This window comes from Ambystoma mexicanum, chromosome 10, assembly GCF_040938575.1.
Source record: "Ambystoma mexicanum isolate Mex_15411 chromosome 10, UKY_AmexF1_1, whole genome shotgun sequence".
NCBI classification, from domain to species: Eukaryota; Metazoa; Chordata; class Amphibia; order Caudata; family Ambystomatidae; genus Ambystoma; species Ambystoma mexicanum.
The window spans coordinates 1,149,035,306-1,149,057,320 of NC_090932.1; the positions used below are offsets into that span (position 1 = coordinate 1,149,035,306).

Here is a 22,015-nt window from a genome sequence, read left to right on the forward strand (position 1 = left end):
ACACGTAAATTGTACGGCGGGGTAGGCGATGAGGAATAAGTAATTCTAAATTGGATTGTGTCCTTCCAGGTATTCCTCATCTTATGATAGACTCCCAAAGCTGTAATAATTTGGAGGTGGGAGTACCAATTAAATTTAGATCTAATCATGGGCGGAATGAAGGACCGCTTTTGCAAACTGTCCTCCTTGACGTGAAGATTAATCCAAGCAGTAATGTCTTACGAAGGTATGGATAGACGACCAAGTGGCCGCTGAACAAATATCATTGATTGGGACACCTCTTTGAAGAGCAGCAGAGGTTGCCATGCCTCTTGTGAAATGTGATGTTAGGCATTCCGGCGGGTCTTTGCCTGCTAATCTGTAGAATTCGCCAATAGGCAGGATGATAAATCTGGATATGGTTTGTTTAGTAACCGCAAGGCCCAATTTGGGACCAGTACAATTGGTCATCTTGGCGAAATGTAGCTATTCTGGATATATAAAAACCGATAGCGTTTTTTGGGTCCAGACTATGCAATCTCTCCTCCTCCTTTCCTGGAGGAGGTGGTGGATAGAAAGTTGGTAAGGTAACTTTTTGTGACAAGTGGAAGTCATAGACTACCTTCGGTAAAAAAGAAGGCTTTACCTTGAGAATTACCTTGTCTTTATGAAATACTGTATGTGCGGGTTTGCAGGAAAGGGCATGCAACTCCCTTACCATGCGGGCTGACGTTATTGCGATAAGCAAAACAGTTTTTAATGTCAAGAGTCTTAAAGGGCATGAGTGTAAACGATCAAATGAATGCATGTTAAAAACTTTAACACTAGATTGAGGTCCCACAGAGGGACATTGAATGGGACTGGTGGATATACATTAGTAAGGTCCTTCAAGAATTGAACAATCAGAGGGATTTTAAAATATGAAGACTCCTCTGAAGAGAGCTTGAAAATGGAAAGCGCTGCTAGGTAACCCTTAATTGTTCCAATCTGGAGCCCCAGATTGGCCAAATATAACACAAAGCGAAAGCACTGTAGGTGCGTCATAGAAAGGGATCCACATTCTTATCCCTGCACCATTTGTTGAACTTGTTCCAACAGCAACAGGACAAAGATTTTGTTGCTGCCCTTCTCGCTGAAAGCAAATTCTCCATTACGTCATCCGGGAGGTCACAATCCTTGTATCTTAGTCTTTCAGAAACCATGAATGAAGGCCGAGTGTCTTCACCTCTGGATGGAGACCCTGACTTTCCTCTTGCGAGAGAAGATACTATCTTTGTGGAAGACGTATTGGAGGTTAGATGGACATGTACAGAAGGTCCGGGTACCACGTCCTCCTGGCCCAATCCGGGGCAATGAGGATCATGGGTTTCCCAAACTTTCTCAACCTCCTGATCACATGATGAATGACAGGGACTGGTGGGCACGCGTACAGGAGTGGAAACTTCCAGTCCACCACGAACACGTCCCCTTAGAGCTCCTCTTGGAGGAAATTCCTTTGAGCAAAACAGTTTGCACTTCCCGTTGATACTGGTCACGAACAGATCCACTTGAGGGGTTCGCCAAAGGGTGAAGATCTCTTGAAAGACTTCCTGAGCTAGTTCCCACTCGTGGGAGACTGTCTGCCTGCTCAGAGGGTCCGCCGCCTTGTTCATTTCCGCTACAGGTACATGTTCAGTTGCACTTCTCTAGCAGGGTCAAAATATCCTGCACAAGGAGCGGATCAGGAATTTTTAAAGTGTTGTTCACAAGTGGATGATCTAGAGGCCTTTTTTTTTTTTTTAAAGAAAGGCAGTAACCTTGGCCCACAGTTTCCAATGCCCAAGCATCTGAATTAATGCCACGCCATTCGTTCAGATGCTGAGTAAGTCTGCCTCCCACTGGGGTCTTGTCAGCCAAGGCCTCAGAGTGGTTTAGAGGCGGATGAAGCAGCGGCTGAAGGTAAGTTGCCACTGCTTGGGCTGACTTAGCACCTCCCCCTCGTCCACCACGAAAGAATCTTCTTTGACCTGCTTGTCCTCTTCCTCTTACAAATGAGGAGTAGAATGGAAAGGACTTATCCCCTCCAGGAAGATGAGCTTGAATAGGGTTGTTGAGGCTGTCTAATGGCGGTGCGAAGGTATTTAGCCGCCGCCTTTGAGGTCTGCAGCTTTTCCAAACTCTCATCCGCCTTGCTGCCAAACAGCGTCGAGCCGTCAAAGAGCATATTGAGTAGTCTAGCTTGCTCATCTGGCGCAAACCTGGATTTCCTCAACCACACAAAACTGCTTAACACTGTGGTAGCCGCCATGGATCTGCTGATGCTGTCTGCAGTATCCAAACCTGACTGGAGGCATTCACCCATTGCCTCCTTACCATCCTCGATTGCCAGGAAGCCGTCTCTTTCCTCTCCTTCAGGGATGTGGTCAGCCGCCACAGCAAGACAGTCCCACAGGGTAAACTTAAATCTAGATAATGTGAAAGTCACATTTGTCGACTGCAATACTACCCGCAGTGAAAACTTTTCTCGCCCAGGCATGCACTCTCTCATCATCCCTCTCAGGAGGGATGGATGAGTAAGCCGACTGCTTGGTAGATGTAGCAGCCGGAACCATCTTCTGGTATCGGATGCTTAGTGAGATACTCTGGGTCACTGCTGAATGGTCTGTACTTCCTCACAAGGTTTTTATTTAATGCAACCGCAGTTTCTGGTGTCTTAAAATTTGCAGAGACCATTTTCTGTAATGCCATATGAAAGGGCAAAATTGGGTGTTTCCGAGGACCCTGCTCTAAGATGTCTGTCATGTCATGTCATCCTGCTCAAAAGATGGAGTAGGCCTACTGCATCCTAAAAATTCGATAACTTTTGCCATAGGTTCTCTATATGAGTCAGCATGCTGAGTTGGGTCTGGTTTGCCAAACTTTGGCAAGGTATCAAGCCCACTGGCTGACTGAAGGTTATCGTATAAATCTCTTAGCCAAGACTCATCAGATATTAGTTCCTCTGGCACATTAGGGGAGCCAAACTGTAGTCTAAAAGGTGGTGTATTTTCATCAGAAGGAGGTTGATCCTCGTATATGGTTGACAGGCTTAAAATAGTCCTTTTTAGGTAATGGTTTGTAAACCTTTTCCTGTACCTCTACAGGCTTCGGCAATGTCAAAGTAGTTGTAGAAGTCGTCGACAATGACTTTGAAATCAGTGCCGATTTAGTCAGCGTCGATGGCTCCGACTGAGTCGGCGAAGTTGTCGACTTCTTGTGCCTCTTCGACAGAACCCTAGATGGGCTAGGTTCCTGACTCGTCCAAGCCTTTGACGATTTCTCGTTGTATCAAGAACTTAGCGTAAAACCGGATTCAAGCTCGGTTTCGAAGAATTAATCATCGACTTCCCCTTGTTGTCCTTATGTGTAGCAACTGGGGCATGGCTTTTCTGCTTGTCCTTCGAGGGGGTCGAGGCCGCATTCTCGAAGATTCGAAGCATTTCACTACGAAAGGCGTCCCATTTAGCAGGGGACTCCGATTTCGTAGGACACCCGATTACCTCTGTAGAGGAATCACTGGAGGTCGAAAGTGACCTATGATGCCTCTTTTTGGCCTTCTTCTGAGAAGACTACAAAGGATGGTGCGATCAACTTCTCGATCACGACCGTTTTTATTTTTTGCATCAGGAAGAATCCCTCGACTCATCTGTCTTTTTTGACCTCTTCGAATGTGACTTCGAAGATAACCTCCCCACCGCCAATTTACCTTTATGCTCCCTGAAAGCCTTCTCTGTCATCGCCTGACAGGAGCCACAGTCGGAGGTACGGTGCCCGGAACCCAGACACCACAGGCATACGCAGTAGGGGTCGGTGATCGACATCTTCGACACACAGTCTTGGCACTTCTTAAAGCCTGACTTGGGCATCGATGGTGTCAACGAAGAAGACATTTTTCAAACGAAAATCACAATTTCACTGAAGCGTGCCGTAATTCTCTGGAAGTGTTAGCTCGGAAAAACGGAACTGAAGTCAACGGGCGCTGCGTGAGCTACTTATATTGATGATGACGTCGACCGGAGGACCACGAGGGACATCGACTCCATGACACTGCACACAGCGCCCTCTGTCAAAAACATTTTCCGAAGCAGCTGGACAGATAATTACCCTAAGATGAGAAATACGTGGGAGGACACAATCCATTCGAAATACAAATATGGAATTTATTTTTCAAAAAATCAAAGACCATATTAAGTCATTTTACGTGACAAAAATGTGTGAACACAAACGTGGTGTAGTTTCCTCCCAAACTGACTGGAAACAGCACCTTTAGCAATGCAGTCACCATGACCTATTGCCTGTGCCATTACCTTGCAAAGTCATAGGCTTTGGGCATACAACAGGGCTCACACAATCTACTAGCCCATTCACACAGGCGATGAGATTTTATAAAGAGCGAGTACCATCTGCATGGTACTTAAAGCTTGCTGGGGAGTATGGGGTCATAGGGATGTTTGAAACGTATGTGATATTTACTGCAAAGAAACTTTGCAGCAAATGTGTTTCCCTGTGTATGGCTGGCCTTTAGGTGGCAGCATTGCACCAGATAGGAAGTGTGCTTATGGTAACAGGCACCATTTTACAGCAAGCACCGGCAAATATTTTGTGGAGTGAGGAGGTTACCTATTAAACTATGTTGTGTGTGAAATAGGAATGGGATTGTGCCACATTTTACCATAACACTTCCCTGTATAAACTAATGTGAGATGTTATTGTAATTAGATATTTCTGCTTTTATGGCCATAAGATAAGTCAGTGAAGTTTTGGCAAAGAGGGAGAAGTCTGAAAAATGGGGTGGAGCAAGCCTGGGGGCTTGTGGGCACTTCGTTGAGCCTAGGGCAGCACAAAACCTGAATACGCCACCAGGCTTCCCTCCTCGTGTGATCCTCCCATGATACACCACCCCAAAGGGGATTATTGTACCGTGGACGCATTGCCAAGGCCTCATGGGAAAGATATCCCCAGGGAAGAAGGGACGACATCCTCAGATTCGTCACACTTCCCTTACATGGATGGGTCGCATTAGTGTTTATTAGCTGTGTGTATTCCTTTAAAGAACCCTATTTTATGTATAACCTTAGTTGCACAAGGTAACCATGCTTTTATTTAGGTACCCAGACCTATTGTTGCTTGGTTTTCATCTGTGCTAGCTCTCCTGCAATGTATGGCTTGCACTCTGCCCATGCTATCTCAAAGAGGCAAAGATGTTGCACCTATCGGGCTGTGCTGGTTTCACCTTTGTAATTGGTATCACTACTGATTTAATAGTAGTATGTGGTAAGTAGGAGCTTTATCCCTTACTTCTGTAGAGCAGTTGCAATTTCAACCAAGACATATCAAGTCCCCACATGGCAAGAAAGGAGCAACATATTGAAGGTAAACTTACTGTAAAGATCAGATTCGTCCAGGATCTCAGACTTGATTATCTCCTCGATGACGTCCTCTAGAGTGACCAGCCCCACAACCTCATAGAAGGGGTCCCCCTCACCTTCGCTGTTCACTTTCTGGACAATGGCTAGGTGGGATTTGCCTGAAGGTTTTAAGAAAAAACATAATTAGAACAAGAACACTGCAACACTTGAGTATGAAGCAATAAGTTGAATCTCGCTGCAAATCTGGACTGGTCATCCATAAGCAAGAGGGAAAATATAAAGTTGTCCCTGCTCACCAACGTAAACATTTTTTTAAAAAACATTTCCTAATCTTTAGTAACTGTTTTCAGAACAACTTGAGCAAAAGAATCGGGGGTGCCAACAATTCTAAGATCCAACAGGGTCAAGGATCTAAGATATACTACAAGTTGTAGGTCCAAATAAATAAATTGTAAGGACAATTGTTGCACGCAACCCATCACTGTCCCAGAAAATCAATTATTTTGGTAAAAAATACTTATTTATATAATAGCCAATGTACAATTACCATCGTTTATATTGCACATAAGAAGCTTACATTTTATCCAATAATTTGCACATTCACTAATGCAACCTCAAGATACCACTAGTTCCATTACTTGACAAATGTTTGATCAACCGGGCAAACGACTGTATTCTTCATGATGACATGCAAGATGGCTTTCTGCTTTTCCAACACCTTTCGAGTAATAAGTACGCATAAGCAAGAGCATTGCAGCAGCGCCCTCCCACCATGTCTGCTTCTGAGCCGATGGTTCACACTGGATGCACTGGCCAAAGCAGGGGTGTTAGGTCTGGAAAAGATCTGGGGCTACTCTAATTTTGGGACTGGGGGCTAGCTAGCCTGTTTGGTTGTACCCCCCCTCAGCTTCTATCCAGGGCTACAACCAAAAGACCGGGGCTATAACCCGACCCCGGCAACCCCAGTGCTCCCCCACCCTCCCACATAGCAACACCTCTGGGTCAAAGTGTATCGATCGATTTCTAGCGTTAGGAGTGGAATTCCGGGCTCTGTGGAATCCTGCCGAAGGGATCTCAGTTGGCTGGTGACACTGTCGGGAACTGCAGTGGCCAACTCAAGAGTGAGGATGGGGATCCTCATCGATAATGCACAGATAATCCTGGGTACAGTGATGTCACTGCTCAGCTAAGCGTCAAGTGCATTATTTGGGTGATGTCAGGAATTTCATGTGCGAGCCCCTAAACTTCCCCTTATGACTCTCCCCACCCCATGCCTTCCGGAAATATTTAAGCAGCATTCAAATACAGATTCTCAGCACCCCGTCACATGATGGTAGTAATTTTCTAGGCACGTCTTTTTCTGGCATCTGCTAAGTGCTGTAAAGATGCCAGGACACGCAGGCTCAGTAAAATGTTTTATTGGAGAGCACCCGCAGTCATCATGCCCAGACAAGATGTCATAAGGCTAGGTTGTAAACGTGGAATTGTACATGGGGATAGTGACATGCAAACAAGGTAAATTCTTTTTGAAAGGGTCGAGCTGGGTGTCGGCACCATAAGCAGCTACACCACTAAGCTATTCAATGGGCAAAATAAGAGTGCTCCTCATGGGCATTTTTTGGCAAAGGCAGCAACATTTCCCTACTGGGGACATAGTGTTTCGAACGGCACGCCGCGTACTGATGTAATTGCCCGCCATTCCGGTTATCTCTACACTTCCTTCGCCGCATTCTTCCCCCGATGATTGTAAAGCATTCCATCGCTTCCTTAGGCTGGGTTCTGCAGTAAATACCCTAATACCATTGATGGTCAAGGTACATTAGTTTGCTGTTGTGCAGAAATAAATATACCCGAGTACTGTGTCAGGCAGTGTAGTATTGAATACTGCAATGCCTTTCGACTCGAAAGGGTACAAATCTATAGATTTTAGAGTCCATCTACTTGGAAAGTGTACTCCAAGCAAGGAGGTGGACACAATGTACAATATATTTCACTGGGGCAGAAGGGAGGGCGTCGCCGGTAACGAATCAAACTTCAAACCTTGGCGTAAAAGTTGCTCACACTCGCTCCAGGACCATTTCATAACCTGTGCATTTTGTTGAAGCGACGCCGGTTATGGGAGACGTTAGGAGGCGTGGGAGGGGAGCGGTAAGGAGGGATGCACTGTGCCCGAACTCCCAGGAGTCGAAGCTCCTATAAACAAACAGAATTATCTCCTGCGAGGAAATCTCCTCACGCAGGAAGTCTTAAAATTCAGACAGGTAATTAAAAGAATGTGTAATTATAGAGGGCCTACCACCAGAAGCTCTGTGGGAGTTGAGAAGGAAGAGCTCTGGTGTCAGATTTACGAGTACTCCAAATGGAGATAATGTGCCAAACCGCAGTAATAAATAATAGCCCCCCTATTGCCCTGCCAATCTAGTCCACTCTAAATCCTTATTATGTTTATACCGCCATGGCAAGCAAAATACCAAAGTTGGAATTTAAAGGATCTGGTTTGCTGCCAACTCCTTTGTACTAGGTTTCAACTTTCCAGCGCATAGAACATCAACTTAAATATAGAGTAAAGTAAAGACACTAAAGGCGTGGTACACTAATAAAAACAGCAAGGTCAGGCTCGAGTGTGGGTGTATTGTGTATCGAGTGTTTGTTTGTTGTTGTTAGCCCACACTACCTCATTCCTGTGTCATTGCTCTCTCCTTCCCTCCACCCACACCCTTTCTCATCTAACACTCCAGCTCTGTTGAAATGGGCCCCCACACATCTTCAGCTGGCCAGAGGACACTGAATCGGAATTTTGCTGGGCGTAAATTCACTCACTGGTGGGGTCAAATCCCTTTTTTTATTTTTATTTACTCGAACCAGAAATTGAGGGTTTCATTTTTCTAGTCGAGGGGTGCAGTGGAGCACGCATTTTTTATTATGGCTGGGGCTCACCCTCAGATATTTTTATTCAAATAATGCTATAATATTACAACCTGGCAGACAATGTTCGTATAGCAGTACGTGGCAAATCCCCATCTAATGTCCATAAAACAGCCAAACACGTTGCTCATAAATCAAGAGGCAGAAGACACACTTGATTTAGAGATGTATATTAAAGTAGGAGTACACCTGCAATCAAGCCATTCAGAAGACTACTTGGAAAGAATATTGGCATCTTGTTGAAAGCACTCAGGTATGCCAAAGAGATTCAAATGGGGTGGGTTTCTGGTAGGGCAGGTAATCGGTAGTAATGGCCATAGGGGCTATCAAGGCCCAGGGTAGTCAATAAGTGGGTAAAAAGGACAACACCATCCTCAGGCAGTGTGTCCATCCTCACATCCCATCTCTCTACCCTCTTCACTGTCCATGTTAAATGTATTTGTACCGCGTACCCTCACCAACGGAATTGGTCCCCAGGCGCTCAGGTGGATCTGCAAATGAGAAGTGGGTTGGGTTAGTACGGAAGAGAGGGAGTAGGATAGTAAGAGAGGTGGTGTCCTATTGACAGCTTCAGTTCAGTATCCACCGTGCGCTGAGCTTTGGTGTGAGTTTCGGATCGATGTCAGTCCTTGTGTGCTGTTGCTGCAGCTTATGTGTTTGTTGTTGCGGGGTGGTGTGGTGCGTGAGGCTTGCTGTGCAAGAGGTGGTTGTTTGAATTTTTGTGCGAGGTAAGTATGCAGAAATGATGAGCTTTTTGGTTAGTGGGATACATGTCTCGCAGCGGACCTTCGCAGTATGGCTAAATCCCTAGATTTGAAAATCCGTTATGGTGGTGGAGGGGCCCAGGTCGCTCAGTACACTAGATTCCACCATACAATAAACAAAGATGTAGGCCACACCTAGATATAAGCGTCCTGCAAAGTCATGGTGAGGCCCAGGTTTCATAATACATTACGTTTCACCATACAGTAGACAGAGGTGGAGGCTATACCTAGATTTTAGAGTCCTGTGAAGTGGGTGCGACGCAGGCTAATGTTCACAGTGCTAGCTAAATCTGTCTAGATGCCATGCAAGGCAACATTTACAATCCTGTCTAAACAGTTTCAACTTCGAGGTATGCTTACAGTGCTACTTAAGAGCCAAAACTAAATAAAATCACGAGGCATGTCTCAATATATGTCAGCATTGTCCTGTGAAACCTTTTCTGACTTCCAGTGCCCAACATGCTGCTTTGTTCAATATGCCCGCAAGTCAATTAAAAAACCCAATTTCCTGCTCGCCTAAATACCAGCAAGCAACTGTAAACACATTTTCGGGACGTCTGTGTCTGTATAATAGCAGTGTAAAGACTTCCAAAAAAAACAAAAGAAATCGTGTGATAAAAGGCAAAAGCAGTTATGTCCGGGAGGCGAGGCGGTTCTCAGAAACTTTAGGTTATGAGGGATAACCCTAACGTACTAGCATGAGCTTGTGACAGCAAGACAGGAAGTTTTAAGTCAATGACAGAGGGTGCCCGAACAGCTCAATGACTATAGGTATCCCATATCCACCAGTCTGTTGTGTGCTAGAAGGAGATATGTACTGGGGACAATGAATGCAGTCATGGCACTGGATTTCTCTCTTCCAGCTGTTTACAGTGTGACATATGACAAGAGTTGTGTCGACTGATGGGGACATTTATTGTGTAGTCATTGTATAAGCTCTTCTTTTGCCCTCGCACGATACCAACATCTCTTTTGTTCCCTACTGATCGCTGTACACTAAGACTGATTTTCGTTTTTAGCTAGAACGGACCTATCGATGACGACCTTCCATTGTTGAACTTGAAGGGTTTTATATTAATTTTCACATTAGTTTGTACCTGGATATTGCTGGGTTTCAGCGACATACAAATCCATGTGAGAATGAGTGGTTAGGATGGATGTTTTAAATGGAGCTTACTTTATTCGATCAATAATACATTTAAAGAGCAGTTACCAAAGTTGTTATATTAAAATGTAAACAACATTAAACTATAGAGCAAAAACGTAAGCACTTTAATCACGAGCCCCCCCTCCCCAAAGACCAAATTAGGACAAATGAAATCTAGTGCACCAACACCATCCTTTTCTTAAAGTGCAGCTTAACAAGGGAGGCACCAACCACCTATTACCTACTTCCTGAAAATACTGGAAAAATGTTCTTTACATTGGAAATAGGATTTTGCCTTCAGAAGTCAACCTACTGTTGCCAATTCACTCAATTCCTCGAGGAGGGCGTGGGGAATTCTTAGTAGGGTTCCTGGGATGTATCCAAGATCACTTCCACATTTCTTCTTTTCCCTCTGTTGGATGCTGTGCACTGATCAGAATAGATTTCCAGAGGGACTTGCAGGAATAAGCAATAGTTCTGCACGCTGATAAATCATGCTGCAGTGATCTGGCGGAGCAGTCGGCAGCTGGATGCTGAGCAAGGAATTCGTGCATGCCCACCTGACACTCTCGACCCTTTTCCCCAAACCCTGCTAAAAAACAAAAAAGATACGAGGCCGGAGAGAGGATGTATCTCCAGGACATTCCTGGCAAAACCGTGACGTCAGGTCACCACAATATACGCCAGCAATACCACTGTAAATGTGCAAATATGTCGAGTTGCCACATCAAAAACGTTTCCTTACACTTGGCACTCTCTGGCCCTGTCAGTTGGTTGGTCCCAGGGACTGCCGGGATGAACACAGACTCCACTGCATCCACACAAACACAGACGCTGGACGCCGTTATCAACTACCATTTATTACGCCTTCCTACATACTGAACACTTACTCCTCGTCCCACGTCACTCTCCTTCCCACCCTGCTCCGCTCCCACCAGTCCCACCTCCACCTAGACAGTAGAAGTCCCAACGTCACCCCTGCAACTTAAATACCAAATGCGTCCGTTTACCCAATTTTTTCAACGTATCTCCTGGGCCGAATTCTCGCCCTTTGAGGTCGTTCACATCTCACCTCCCACTGTCCAGATCTGCAAATGTTTTAAAGTATTGGCTTTTAAATGGGGTACATTATCAGACTTGACCTGTTGGGAATTCCACATGGTGTTCCACCGTGGATGCCACCTTTTGTGCTTCCGGAAACCTTGAGTATTCATCATCACTCCTAGCACATATTTACCCCCCCCCCTCAATGTGTCCAATTTCAGAAACCATGCCTTCTGCCGTAGAATCCTCCTAGTAGACACAATCCCTCAGTGCCCCTTGTGCGCCAACTCTACCACCTGCCTCCTCAATGATTTGGGCACAACTGTTAACTTTGAGAAACATCACCTCCTCTGACACAACCAGTTCATCTTTCAACAGTAGGAGGCTGTCCACGTCCTGCTTCACCTATTCCGACTAGAGACGGCTTCTTTCCTTCGCTTTTCTCCATCTCCCCGACCATAGTCATTCAATAACAATTTTAATGGCCACATCTCTCTGCTCCCATGGCCACCTTAATTGCGTCCATTCCTTGAGTATAACCTGCTGTACGATGTACCTAATGTATCGATCTGCCACTGACGGTTCGGGTGCGTCGGCTGGCGGAACATAAATTGGCCCGATTGTTCTCTTTTCCTGCCGATGGATTATGTTGAGCTATTCAGGGTGGCATTTTCACTTGGGGGTTGCCATAAAGAAACAACAATGGCTGGTTATCTGTGATTATTCTGAAAGGCTTGCCATACAGGAACAAGTGAAAACGTTCACAGGCAAGACAATGGCCAAACTTTCTTTCTTGGCCTACGAGTATGCTTGTTCGGTTTTTCGACTTGCATAGGAGATGATGTGCCTTTGCTGTGACTTGTTTTGCGCCTTTTGTGCCACAATGGCACCAAGGCCCACTGGGCTGGCGTCCACGATTAACTCGGTCCCCCTCTCAGAGTCAAAATAAACCATGTTTTCAGCCTCTGCGATGCGTTCAGGAATGGTTGTGAAGGCCGTTTGGCACACCGTTGACAGTGGAAAGGTGCCTGATGCTTTGTGAGGGCTCTCAAAGGTTCGCTGATGGTGGCAAAATCTTAAATAAATCTCGTCCAATAATTTGCCAGCCCCAGGAATGACCAAAGCTCCGAGACATTTGTTGGAGGTAAAGTTTTGTTGAGTGATGCCACCTTCTTGGGATCTGGTGTCATTCCTTTCTCTGAGAAGATGTGTCTAAAGAACCGCAAAGTGCCTTTTTGGAATTCACACATTTCCCTGTTCAGGGTAAGATTTGCTGCCTCCAGTGGCACCAATACCCTCGAGAGCGTTTCATCATGCTTTTCCACACTGGTACCAAACACCAAAATGTCATCTCTCTAGTTCATGCAATTAGGAATGTGTTTTATCACATTATGAATTTCCACCTGAAAACATTCCGCTGACGAAGAGACAACAAAACTCAGACACGTGTACCTGTACAGGCCAAGGGGTGTCACAAATGTAGTAATTTATCGGCTCTACGGGCTGAAGACCAGCTGGTGATAGCCCTTATTGAGGTCCAGTTTAGAGAACACGGTGGCACCATTTAACAGGTGTATCATGTCTGTTATGCGGAGGGCCAAATGGCGTTCTCTCTTGATGGCTTAATTTGGCCACCTCATGTCCACACACAATTGGATGGCACCTGACCCTTTCTTTGGTACCGGCACAATGGGTGACACCCACGGTGCCACTGCCGGCTCTATGATGTCCTGCTGCAGCAATTTGTGAAGTTCTTCCTCCACTTGACGTTGTATATTGATGGGAAAACCCATGTAATGTTGCGCCACCAGTTGGACGTCCTCGCCAATGTGGAGCTTAATCTGTTTATGTTTTAACTTGGCAATGCCCTTAAATGGTGTGGGGAATAATTGTTCTCTCTTATCCACTGTGTCAATGCATTTGTTGACCATCAGCCGTTACAGCACATGTATTAGTCCCATGTCGATGACCATCTTGAAGCTTAGAATGCACCCGCACTCAGTCGATATCACATGCACCTGAATTCTCCTTTCTTGGGTCTTGTAACAGCATCTTGCCTCGTATTGACCAATGCACTTTAGCGGGGTCTTGGACCCATACGGGTAGAGGTCTACTTCTGATGGGCGAAGTCTGGGTGTCTGCGCAAGGGTCTTGAATATTTGCTCACTGATGGCTTTTACCGTGGCACCTGTGTCCACCAAGAACTCCATCTGCCACTAATTTAGGTGCATGAGCATCGTGGGGCTGTGCTCCGTGGCCTGTTTGTTGCCCAGGGCACATAGGTATCCTTTCCTCTCCTTCTGATGAGCCGAGCTCTATCTCTGATGGGGACTGTTCAACTAGGTACCTTAAGTGTCCTAGTCGGCCTCTCGCCGTCCACCGGTTCTGTACTTTTCATGACTTTGTGACGCAATTTGTGATTCCTCCGAGGCACTCATTGGGGCCCTGTCTCTGGCCCGGACCACGTTGCCCCCTTTACGTTCCTCTTTCCGAGTTTTGGGCCATTTTGGATACAAAAGTAAAGTTGTTCTCCCCCATATGCCAAGCATCTCTGTCCCATAGCCAGGCACGTACCTTCATGGGGAAATTCGTACCCACATCTGTAGCAGAATGGTTCTCCTTAGGTCCTGGACGATGCTCCCACCAGTTTCTACACCATCTCTGGGTGCGTGTTTGAGCTCTTTGGGTTTCCCATGGCTTCCACCGCGAATTCTGCTCTCGCTACCATGATGATCTCCTCTAGTGTCCTGGGATTTTGTAGTAGTTTTCTCCTGAGGTTTTGTTACTCGCGCCCTGCGATTATCTGAGCATGCAAAGCCTTGGTTTTAGAATAGTTGTTAAAGTCACAATGTTTGAGTTTAATTCATAGTCTCGTTACAAAGGCATCCCTTGTTTCACCCTTTTGTTGCTTTACAGTGTTGAAGACATGTCTCTCATAGGGCACATTCATGTGGGGCATGTGAGAAACCTGAAGGTGTGTCCCTGACTAGTCCCCGGGGGTCTGTCATCCAGGTGGCCAGGACATGGTATCGCTATTGGATCCAGTTCCTGGGGGTGGACCAGTGAGGGCGGATCACCTGGATGGGGGTTCCGTGGGGAGTGGAAGTGGGACACTGACGGATGAGATGCAATATCCCCCTTCTTCCGACAACCTTAACCCAACCTACCACATAAGATACACAAGCACTTTGCACCCCCCCTTTCCGACAAACCCTTTCACATATTACGAAGGACGACGGATTAACACTCAAGCTATTTACCCGACATGTCCCAACACTAGGGTCAGGCAAAGTCAGGCAACTGACCAGAACCACACACACCTGACGGCCCTTTTCCTTACCCACAGGGATAAAAGGTGGAGCACACAAGCACAATATGAGCAAGGCAGACTGCACGTCCAGGGAGCGAACTCAGCACGGCAGTTCAAGAGGAGGAGAAAGACGCCACATCCCGAGAGCGTGACAAGGAGAGAAACGACCTTGCCCTTTACGACCAGGGCCCGTGAAGCCTCCTCAGAAGGAATCTTAAGACTGCAAACAATAGCCAGCGTGTGTTGCAGCAGATGTCAACTGTACACAAGACCCTCCTCCGCTGATGACCAGGCCAGGGAGAGACGCTCGTCTCCGTAGTACCAACCTTGACTCCAACAAGAAAGAATGAAAGGTAACAAACGGCTAATTGAACTTTGAAAGCCTAATTTGTGATTAGTGCGAAAGGGGGGAAAACCAAGAACAGAGTAGTCTGGCACCACATGGTTGCATACTCGGGAAACTCTGGGCGATTGCCCGATTATAGAAACTACCAAAACCAGAAGGCCTTGGGAAAGGCGAGAAGAGTTATAGTGGTCATACAAGGGTCTCGTAAAAGCCTCTGTACAGTCAAAAGTCTATGACCGATAGATGATTGTGAAGCTAAGGAAAGTGAATCCCGCATCGTAAGAGTTAAATGAGAAAAGGTGCGACTGACAGATTGACAAACGTGAACCCAAACGAGGAATGTCGATAGCGAGGGGACAAAGTCTAAAGTCCCAAAATGCAGTGTGTTGACAAGAGTGAACCCGACCGAGGGATGTCCACAGAGAACTGTACAGAAGTACATTAAGATTTGCAAAAGACACCAGATAAGTTGCATTGAAAGCCATAGTGAACCCGATCGAGGGAGGCGAACAGTCGAGGCAGATCTGAGTCTGTAAGAGGGGGATCCAAGGGTGAAAAGCCAAACACCCACCAACTAGTGAGTGCAACAAATCAAAAATAAAGAGGGAAAACCTATTGAATGCATGACATGCCGGAGGGAACCCGACAAAGAGAGGTGATATTAGAGAGGGGTCTGAGTCCGGAAGATGGGGAATCCAGTGGTGAAAAACTATCACCCAAATACACAGAAGAACTTTTAGTTGAACTTTTATTTTGATATTGTGAATTTGACAGACCCTCGAAACCAGGAGAAATAACTGTCAGAGGTTCTGGTATCGTTGATGAACTTTCTAGGGATCTGCGCCCAGAAGAGGGGGAAACAGAGGTGAAAGACATCACCCAATGCAATATGTGAAAAGGAACTATTTAATCATTATTTGAATACATCAGGCTCACAGCGGCAAGAGACTTTGATAGAAAAGAGATTTAACCAACGTATGCCCTGATTGCTAAAAGCAGAACTGTTAGCTCGTGTTGGGAAAGCTTGAGCGCGTGCTGTGCTTCAAAGTCCCTCCTTGTCCCGTGCTGAAAATGTGGGGGAAGGGAGACCTCAAGTATCGCTGTTAGGGAGAATTCTCTCTTTAGGCTGAATTTCCTAACCTAGTGAGTCCCCCAGCAGCTTTGCTGGATTTCTGGAGTTTGTTTTTTCCTCCTGCCAAGAGAGACTCTTTTTCTCCCACTCTTGGACATGATTTATGGTGTTCCTTTGACTGGTAATGTGTTTTATGGGCTATGGGGTCCTTTACTCCATAGGGTCTCATGTGTTTTTACTATGTGTGTTACACAGCACCCTCCATGCAGTAACACAGGGGTGTCATAGTGACACCCCACCATAGACTCCATACCCTGGGACTGACGACTGTCTCTCAGGGCATGTAAAGTCACCATTGGCTTTACTAGTCCCAAATTATTAACAGAAACCAGTACAAACCATCATATTGTGGACGTACTTGGTCGGGGCAATTCAATTGCCCCGGGGTCTGTTAGTCGAGGGGGCACATCTCCGTCCCCCCTGATCGAGTTTCGGCTGGTGGCAGTGGAAACTACTTGTTATATTCAACCGCGAATATCTTCCTATGGGATTTTCCCATTGTTCGAGGCTACCAACTTTAATTATTTAATTCTCCTTGCCTCGAACATACCGCCAGTTTATTTAATTAATATTAATTCGCCGGTTGGTATTTTTTGCCAGAACTCTATTCTAAAATGGCGTTTGTGTTCTCTTCTGTGACTCCAACCCAAGTCGAGCCCTTTGTTCCACTTTTTGGCGGTCTTTTCCAGAGAAGCCTCCAAAAGTGGTGCCACTCTGTCTGGGTACCACAGAGGGTGTGGGAGGGGTTTAGGCACCCTGAGTTACCTTGGAAACTCAAGTCGCACTTTTGTGTGATTGGCCCAAGTGGTGAGCCGGCCGGCTCACCACTTAGCATGTTTGATTGACAGCTAGGCTGAGTGAATGGGGGTATGCTGCATAAAAGCAGGGCTTTGGGGACTGGAACTTCAGAAGTCGCCACAGGACCTGAGAATCCGACGAGGGAGAAGCTGAGCCGACCTACCACGACGACACCACCGGTGGAGCCCTGCGGAACCGACTCACCACTTCCCGACGACAGAGAAGATCTCCCGGCTGGAGAGGCTTCTTCCCCTGACTGGTGGGCACAACCAGTTTCACCTTCTTTCTTCGCACCCCAGACCGGTTTGTGGTCGAACTGCCCGTGCCAAGCACCCCGGCGGCCGGATAGCCACTCACCACTGAACCGCGAATCAACGGACCGCTGAAACTACGCGGCTGGTTTCCTCCCTGGCAGGGCAACGGACCCCTGTCTTCCTCCACGACGAGATCCTCTCTTCCCCCGGGCAAAGCACCGACTTGCATCCGCTGCCAGGAACAACTGCCCCCGCTGGAGTGTTCTCACCACTTTAAGGTACCGTGTCCGCCAGGCCTCCCTTTCTAAAGATTGCTACAAGGTAATAATAACCCCTTAACCTTCTGGAATGGGCTGACCGCCTTAACTGGTCCCTTTCTTTGGTCCAACTCCTTTTTGAACCATTACAAGAATTTTGTGCACTGCAACCGTGTGACCTTGGACACATTTCGTTTCGATCCTCTTAAAGCGGATCCGGCCTACTGACTCTGAATTCACAGTTTTACTTTGCCTTCCTCTCTTGTTATGTTCTTGTAAAAGTGTTAGGATCTGTTTCAATTTGTTCTCTGCTTTTCTCTCCCTTTTTAAAAAACGAACTATTAGAGTGCCATCTACGTTAAGCGCTCACCGCTGTCTGAAAATAAGTGGGGCTTTACTGAAGACTTGTCTAATATTCTTTTAAGGGAGTGTATATCTTTTAGTGACCATGTTTTTGAATTGCTTACTATTAGTGCCTGTGTGTGTTTCTAGATGTGGTTTTAAATAAATAATTATATCTCTTTTACACCAAGCCCTGGTCAGTGTTTACTTGTTCTATTGTGTTCTCTTGAACTATTGTGAATACCCTATATACTGCCTAACTCTTCTTGAGGGAAGTCTGACTGCTCAGCCACAGCTACCAAGTGAATCTGTGTGGTACAGACTGCTACCAAGTGGGTTTACTGCCAAACACCTGTAGTCTTAAATCTTTTGCAGTGATCCCAGAGGGAACTGCACAGGTTTCTGCCTAACAATCGCATCTTGACTCATTTGTGAACACTTCCTTCTTTCTTAGGAACATTATCCCACCCTTCTTTTTGTATTTAGCATAATGATTGGCAATAGGTTTTTCTTAGTATAGGCCCTTTTAGTTGAGACAACGCCACTAGGACTTATTATTTGATGGTCGAAGCTTACTCCCATCTTAGATTTAGGTTTAGATTTGGCGTTTTTCCAACCTACCTTTGCAGTTTAATAAACACCCTTGAACTGTGATCACTTGTGTCTGTCTTTACTGGTGTCACGATGAGTTCCTTACAGGCGTAAATGGCAAGGGCAGTCTTCAGCCCTTGAATGGTGTCTATGGAGTCAGCAGGTAGTTTGTCGATTAGGTCTCTACTGGCAGGGCCTGCTGCCTTCTTCAGCAGGCATTGCTGTCTGGTGTCTTCCATGGGCCCCATGGCACCCACATACAAGTCAAAATCCTGACCCACCTGGCCCACGTGGGTCCCATGTTGCTGGTATCTGACGTCAAACCGACCTGGTAATTGCACTGCCAAGGATTCCTGAACCCTCTGTTGTACCAGTGCTGGTGGTGCAGCAGGGACAGTGGCCGGAATGTCAGGGCAGACATCTTGATTGGTAGGATGGGCTTTGTTTCTGGGTTCTTATAGAGGTGAAATGATATGGAGGACAATGTAGATGGGTGTCAAATATGGGGATCACTTCTCTTGTCCAACTGGGCCATGCACTGAATGCTGGACCACCCACCTTCCACTAGTGGTTGTCCTTCTCCTTCAGCCTGGAGGAGTCCCCAAAATGGCAGCTGCGACTTAGGCACAAGCACCGCCTTGTTGCACCGGGCGAGAAGTGGCCATCCACACAGGCCTAGTCAGCGCAGCACACCCGTCTTCGGGCCGCACCCAGCTGGCCTTCGGTCCACCCACTATATAAACCACATGTGCTGATGTTGCGATGTCACCACCACACCCGGGTGCGTACAGCGCAGCCCGACACGGGTCGTGATAAGCAGCAGCAGGTGCGCAGATCCGCCCACCATCGCCAATGTCCGTTGCTTGGTCCCGGGACTGCCTGGGATGAGCACTCGCTCTGCTGCACCCACACAGACACAAGGACACTTATCAGTAACCATTTATGATCCCTTCCTCCTACATACTGAACACTTCCTCCCTCCCCACGTCACTTCCCTTCCCTTCTCTTTCCGCCCCCACCAGTCCCGCCGACCCAAACACTAGAACTCCCAACTCCAGATGCCATAGGCCCAGACTCCCAAACAATCCTGCGACCCACAGACTAACGCCTGCTTACAAACATGCACCCACTCTCAAACATGTACCACAAACAAACAACTGCAAGCAACGACTTCATCCTACCTATGGTGTAAGCCTTCCTTCAGCGCTCCTTTTCAGTATGGCAGCAGAATAACCCAGAGACGTGCTGCTGTATGCCTCTCCCCACCTGTGAAGGGTTAGAATTCCAGCCACCTTTTACAACTCCTGCTGCACAGGCTGGGTCATCATTCAGAACACCAGCCTGCATCAGACAGGGTTGGGAGAGGTCACGATTACGCATTGTCAGTGCCTCAATTTTAGCCACCCTGGCTACCATGTGTCAATGGCCTATGTAGAATTGCTTCACATGCGAAGGACAAACGATGGGACATTGTCACAATGGTGGCTAGGAGGAGGTTGGGCACTGCCCCTACACCATAATGGACCAGCTGTGATTTCAGAAATACAAATTGAAATCATTAATAAAGAGGACTTATGTACAAGTTACACTAAATCACTCTAGCCAATTGTACACACACGGAACATGAATCACAAGTACTGGGATGAGTAGTGGATAAAACGGATACTAAGCCCTAAACCACTACTACTAAGCAAGCAGTGATCCCAATCTTAAAGATGAAATGGGCATAAATCGAAAGGTATACCCTCTTTTGCTTCTTGTTTTAACACGTGGCAACAGAAGGGTCTGCTCTTCTGGAGCGGTGTGAGCTGGCAAAGCAGCATCTATACAACAATGGTACTATGTCACCAAAATAAAGGAAATGTCTAATGAAGGTTCTATTAATAAATAGGAGACCTTAATAACCAAAAATATAAATACACTAATAAAAACACTGATAACGTACTTGTTTTAAGGGAGACAGATTATGCAGACTTTTGGATATAAAGCGCCCTCTGGGGCTGAAGATGGTAATAGACAGGCAATAGTATCTAACACAATGTTTAAGATCAAAGTATAGGTCTTTTAAAAAGGTAAATAGTAGGGTTTTAAATGTCAATGGAGCTCTTAAAACCAGGCCAAGGGGAGAGAAAAAGTCCAGATACCTTTAAGTATCATTGGGCTCAAAAGTGTCAATCCAGGAGTTTGGCAACTCTATGAGGCGGCAATTCGGCACCAGGCTTGTGAGCCTGTCGAATGGGTCCAGCATGCAGTGCAGTTCAACAAGCGACAGCAGCACTTGGTACGAAGAAGCTTGCAACATGTTGGCAGGTGCTGTCCGGGTCGGCAAAATGGTTCATGAAGGGAACCAGAGCCCAGAGCTTTGCCCCCGATTTGCTGTCAGACCCAGTCTAGGGTCTCAAAGAATAAAGGGAGTCCTTATTCTGCCTTTCCCTGTGAAGAAAGTTGCCAGACAGAACTTGCAAGAGTTGTACATTCCAATTGGCAGAATCCTGGTCACCAGTACACAGGCAGGCCTTGTCCAAACAGTGGATCAAGTGAAATGGTCCTTTTAGTCTTTATCTTTACTTCTATGGCAAACTACCTTGGGCAGACTGTACCCTACAAATGTTTAAGGTGAAATCTTGTCTAAAGAATATTTAACTAAGGGTAAGGGGGTTTGCCTACTTATATAGTCAATTTGCCACAGTGGGTTGGTCCATTTGAAGCCTTCTGTAAGGATCCAGTCCTGGCTACTATGACAAGAGGAGTCTTTTCCTGATTTAGTGCCAAAACACTGTCTGCAGGAAATGGGGAGGAGGCACAGGACAAGTTAGTGACTGAGGAAATCCCAGGCCGGTGGAACCCTTTCTCTAGGCTGCAAATACTCTTCTGGGCTGCTGGGCTACTGTAACACCTCCCTTGTCCCCATCCGCCTTGCATCAAATAGGCTCTAGTAATTACCACCCTGGTGTGACCTTTCAATCATCCTGTCAAGGATTGCTTTGGAACGCTAGTACCCAGCTAACCCCCTTAGGTTTTTGCCTGTCCTCTGGGTAAAGTAACAGGTCTACCTAGAGAGAGATCAACAAGGAGTTGCAAGGGGCAGCCCAATTTTCAGTGAAACCCAGCCCCAGACTTCTTATGCACAAGGCCCATAAAGTTAAATGAGACATCAGAAACCGAGCTGACAACAAAAGGACAAATGTTTTTGGCAAATATAATAACTAACGCCATCGTCAAATACGTTATTCGGTAGAAATGCCATAAAAGTCACAGAAATATGAACAAACATATAAAATACCAAAACACAGTCAATCAAAATGCATTACAGTACTAGAAAAATACATAGAATAAGAGTGCAGAGTGTATAATAAAAAACAATACAGTGAATCAATTCACAATATAGAGTCCCAAAGGGGGATTATACTCGCAGCCCTTCTGCCTCTTAAAGAAAATAGTGCATATCGTCCGAATCACCTTGTCACATAGCTGTCCTTTGGAGCCAAGCTCTATGAACATATTGAGCAACACAAGTTTGTATTTGAAGTTTCTTTACACAAAACCAGTGCCTTAGCTGTGGAGCGAAGTAGAGGGCGTAAGTATCTTATTCAGTGGTTTGGAGACATTGCATATAAACAAAATGTTAAGCACCGTCATCTCCCAGACCACATACTGGCCAGAACTTCGATCCCCCCCTTCAGCCCAACCATTGGTTACAGTAGCAACCGATAAGAGTCCCAAATCATAATTTTACAAA

At 46.3% G+C, this 22,015-nt stretch overlaps 1 protein-coding gene across 4 annotated transcripts in view; it reads right to left on the reverse strand.

The window, feature by feature from the left end:
* Nucleotides 1-22,015, reverse strand: part of CNNM4 (cyclin and CBS domain divalent metal cation transport mediator 4) — a 938,359-nt gene that overhangs the window by 685,743 nt on the left and 230,601 nt on the right. For all 4 annotated transcript variants that reach the window (XM_069619069.1, XM_069619070.1, XM_069619071.1 and 1 more), the window contains exon 2: nucleotides 5,381-5,524. In XM_069619069.1, the coding sequence (XP_069475170.1) occupies nucleotides 5,381-5,524 (144 nt within the window). The remainder of the gene's footprint in view (nucleotides 1-5,380; nucleotides 5,525-22,015) is intronic.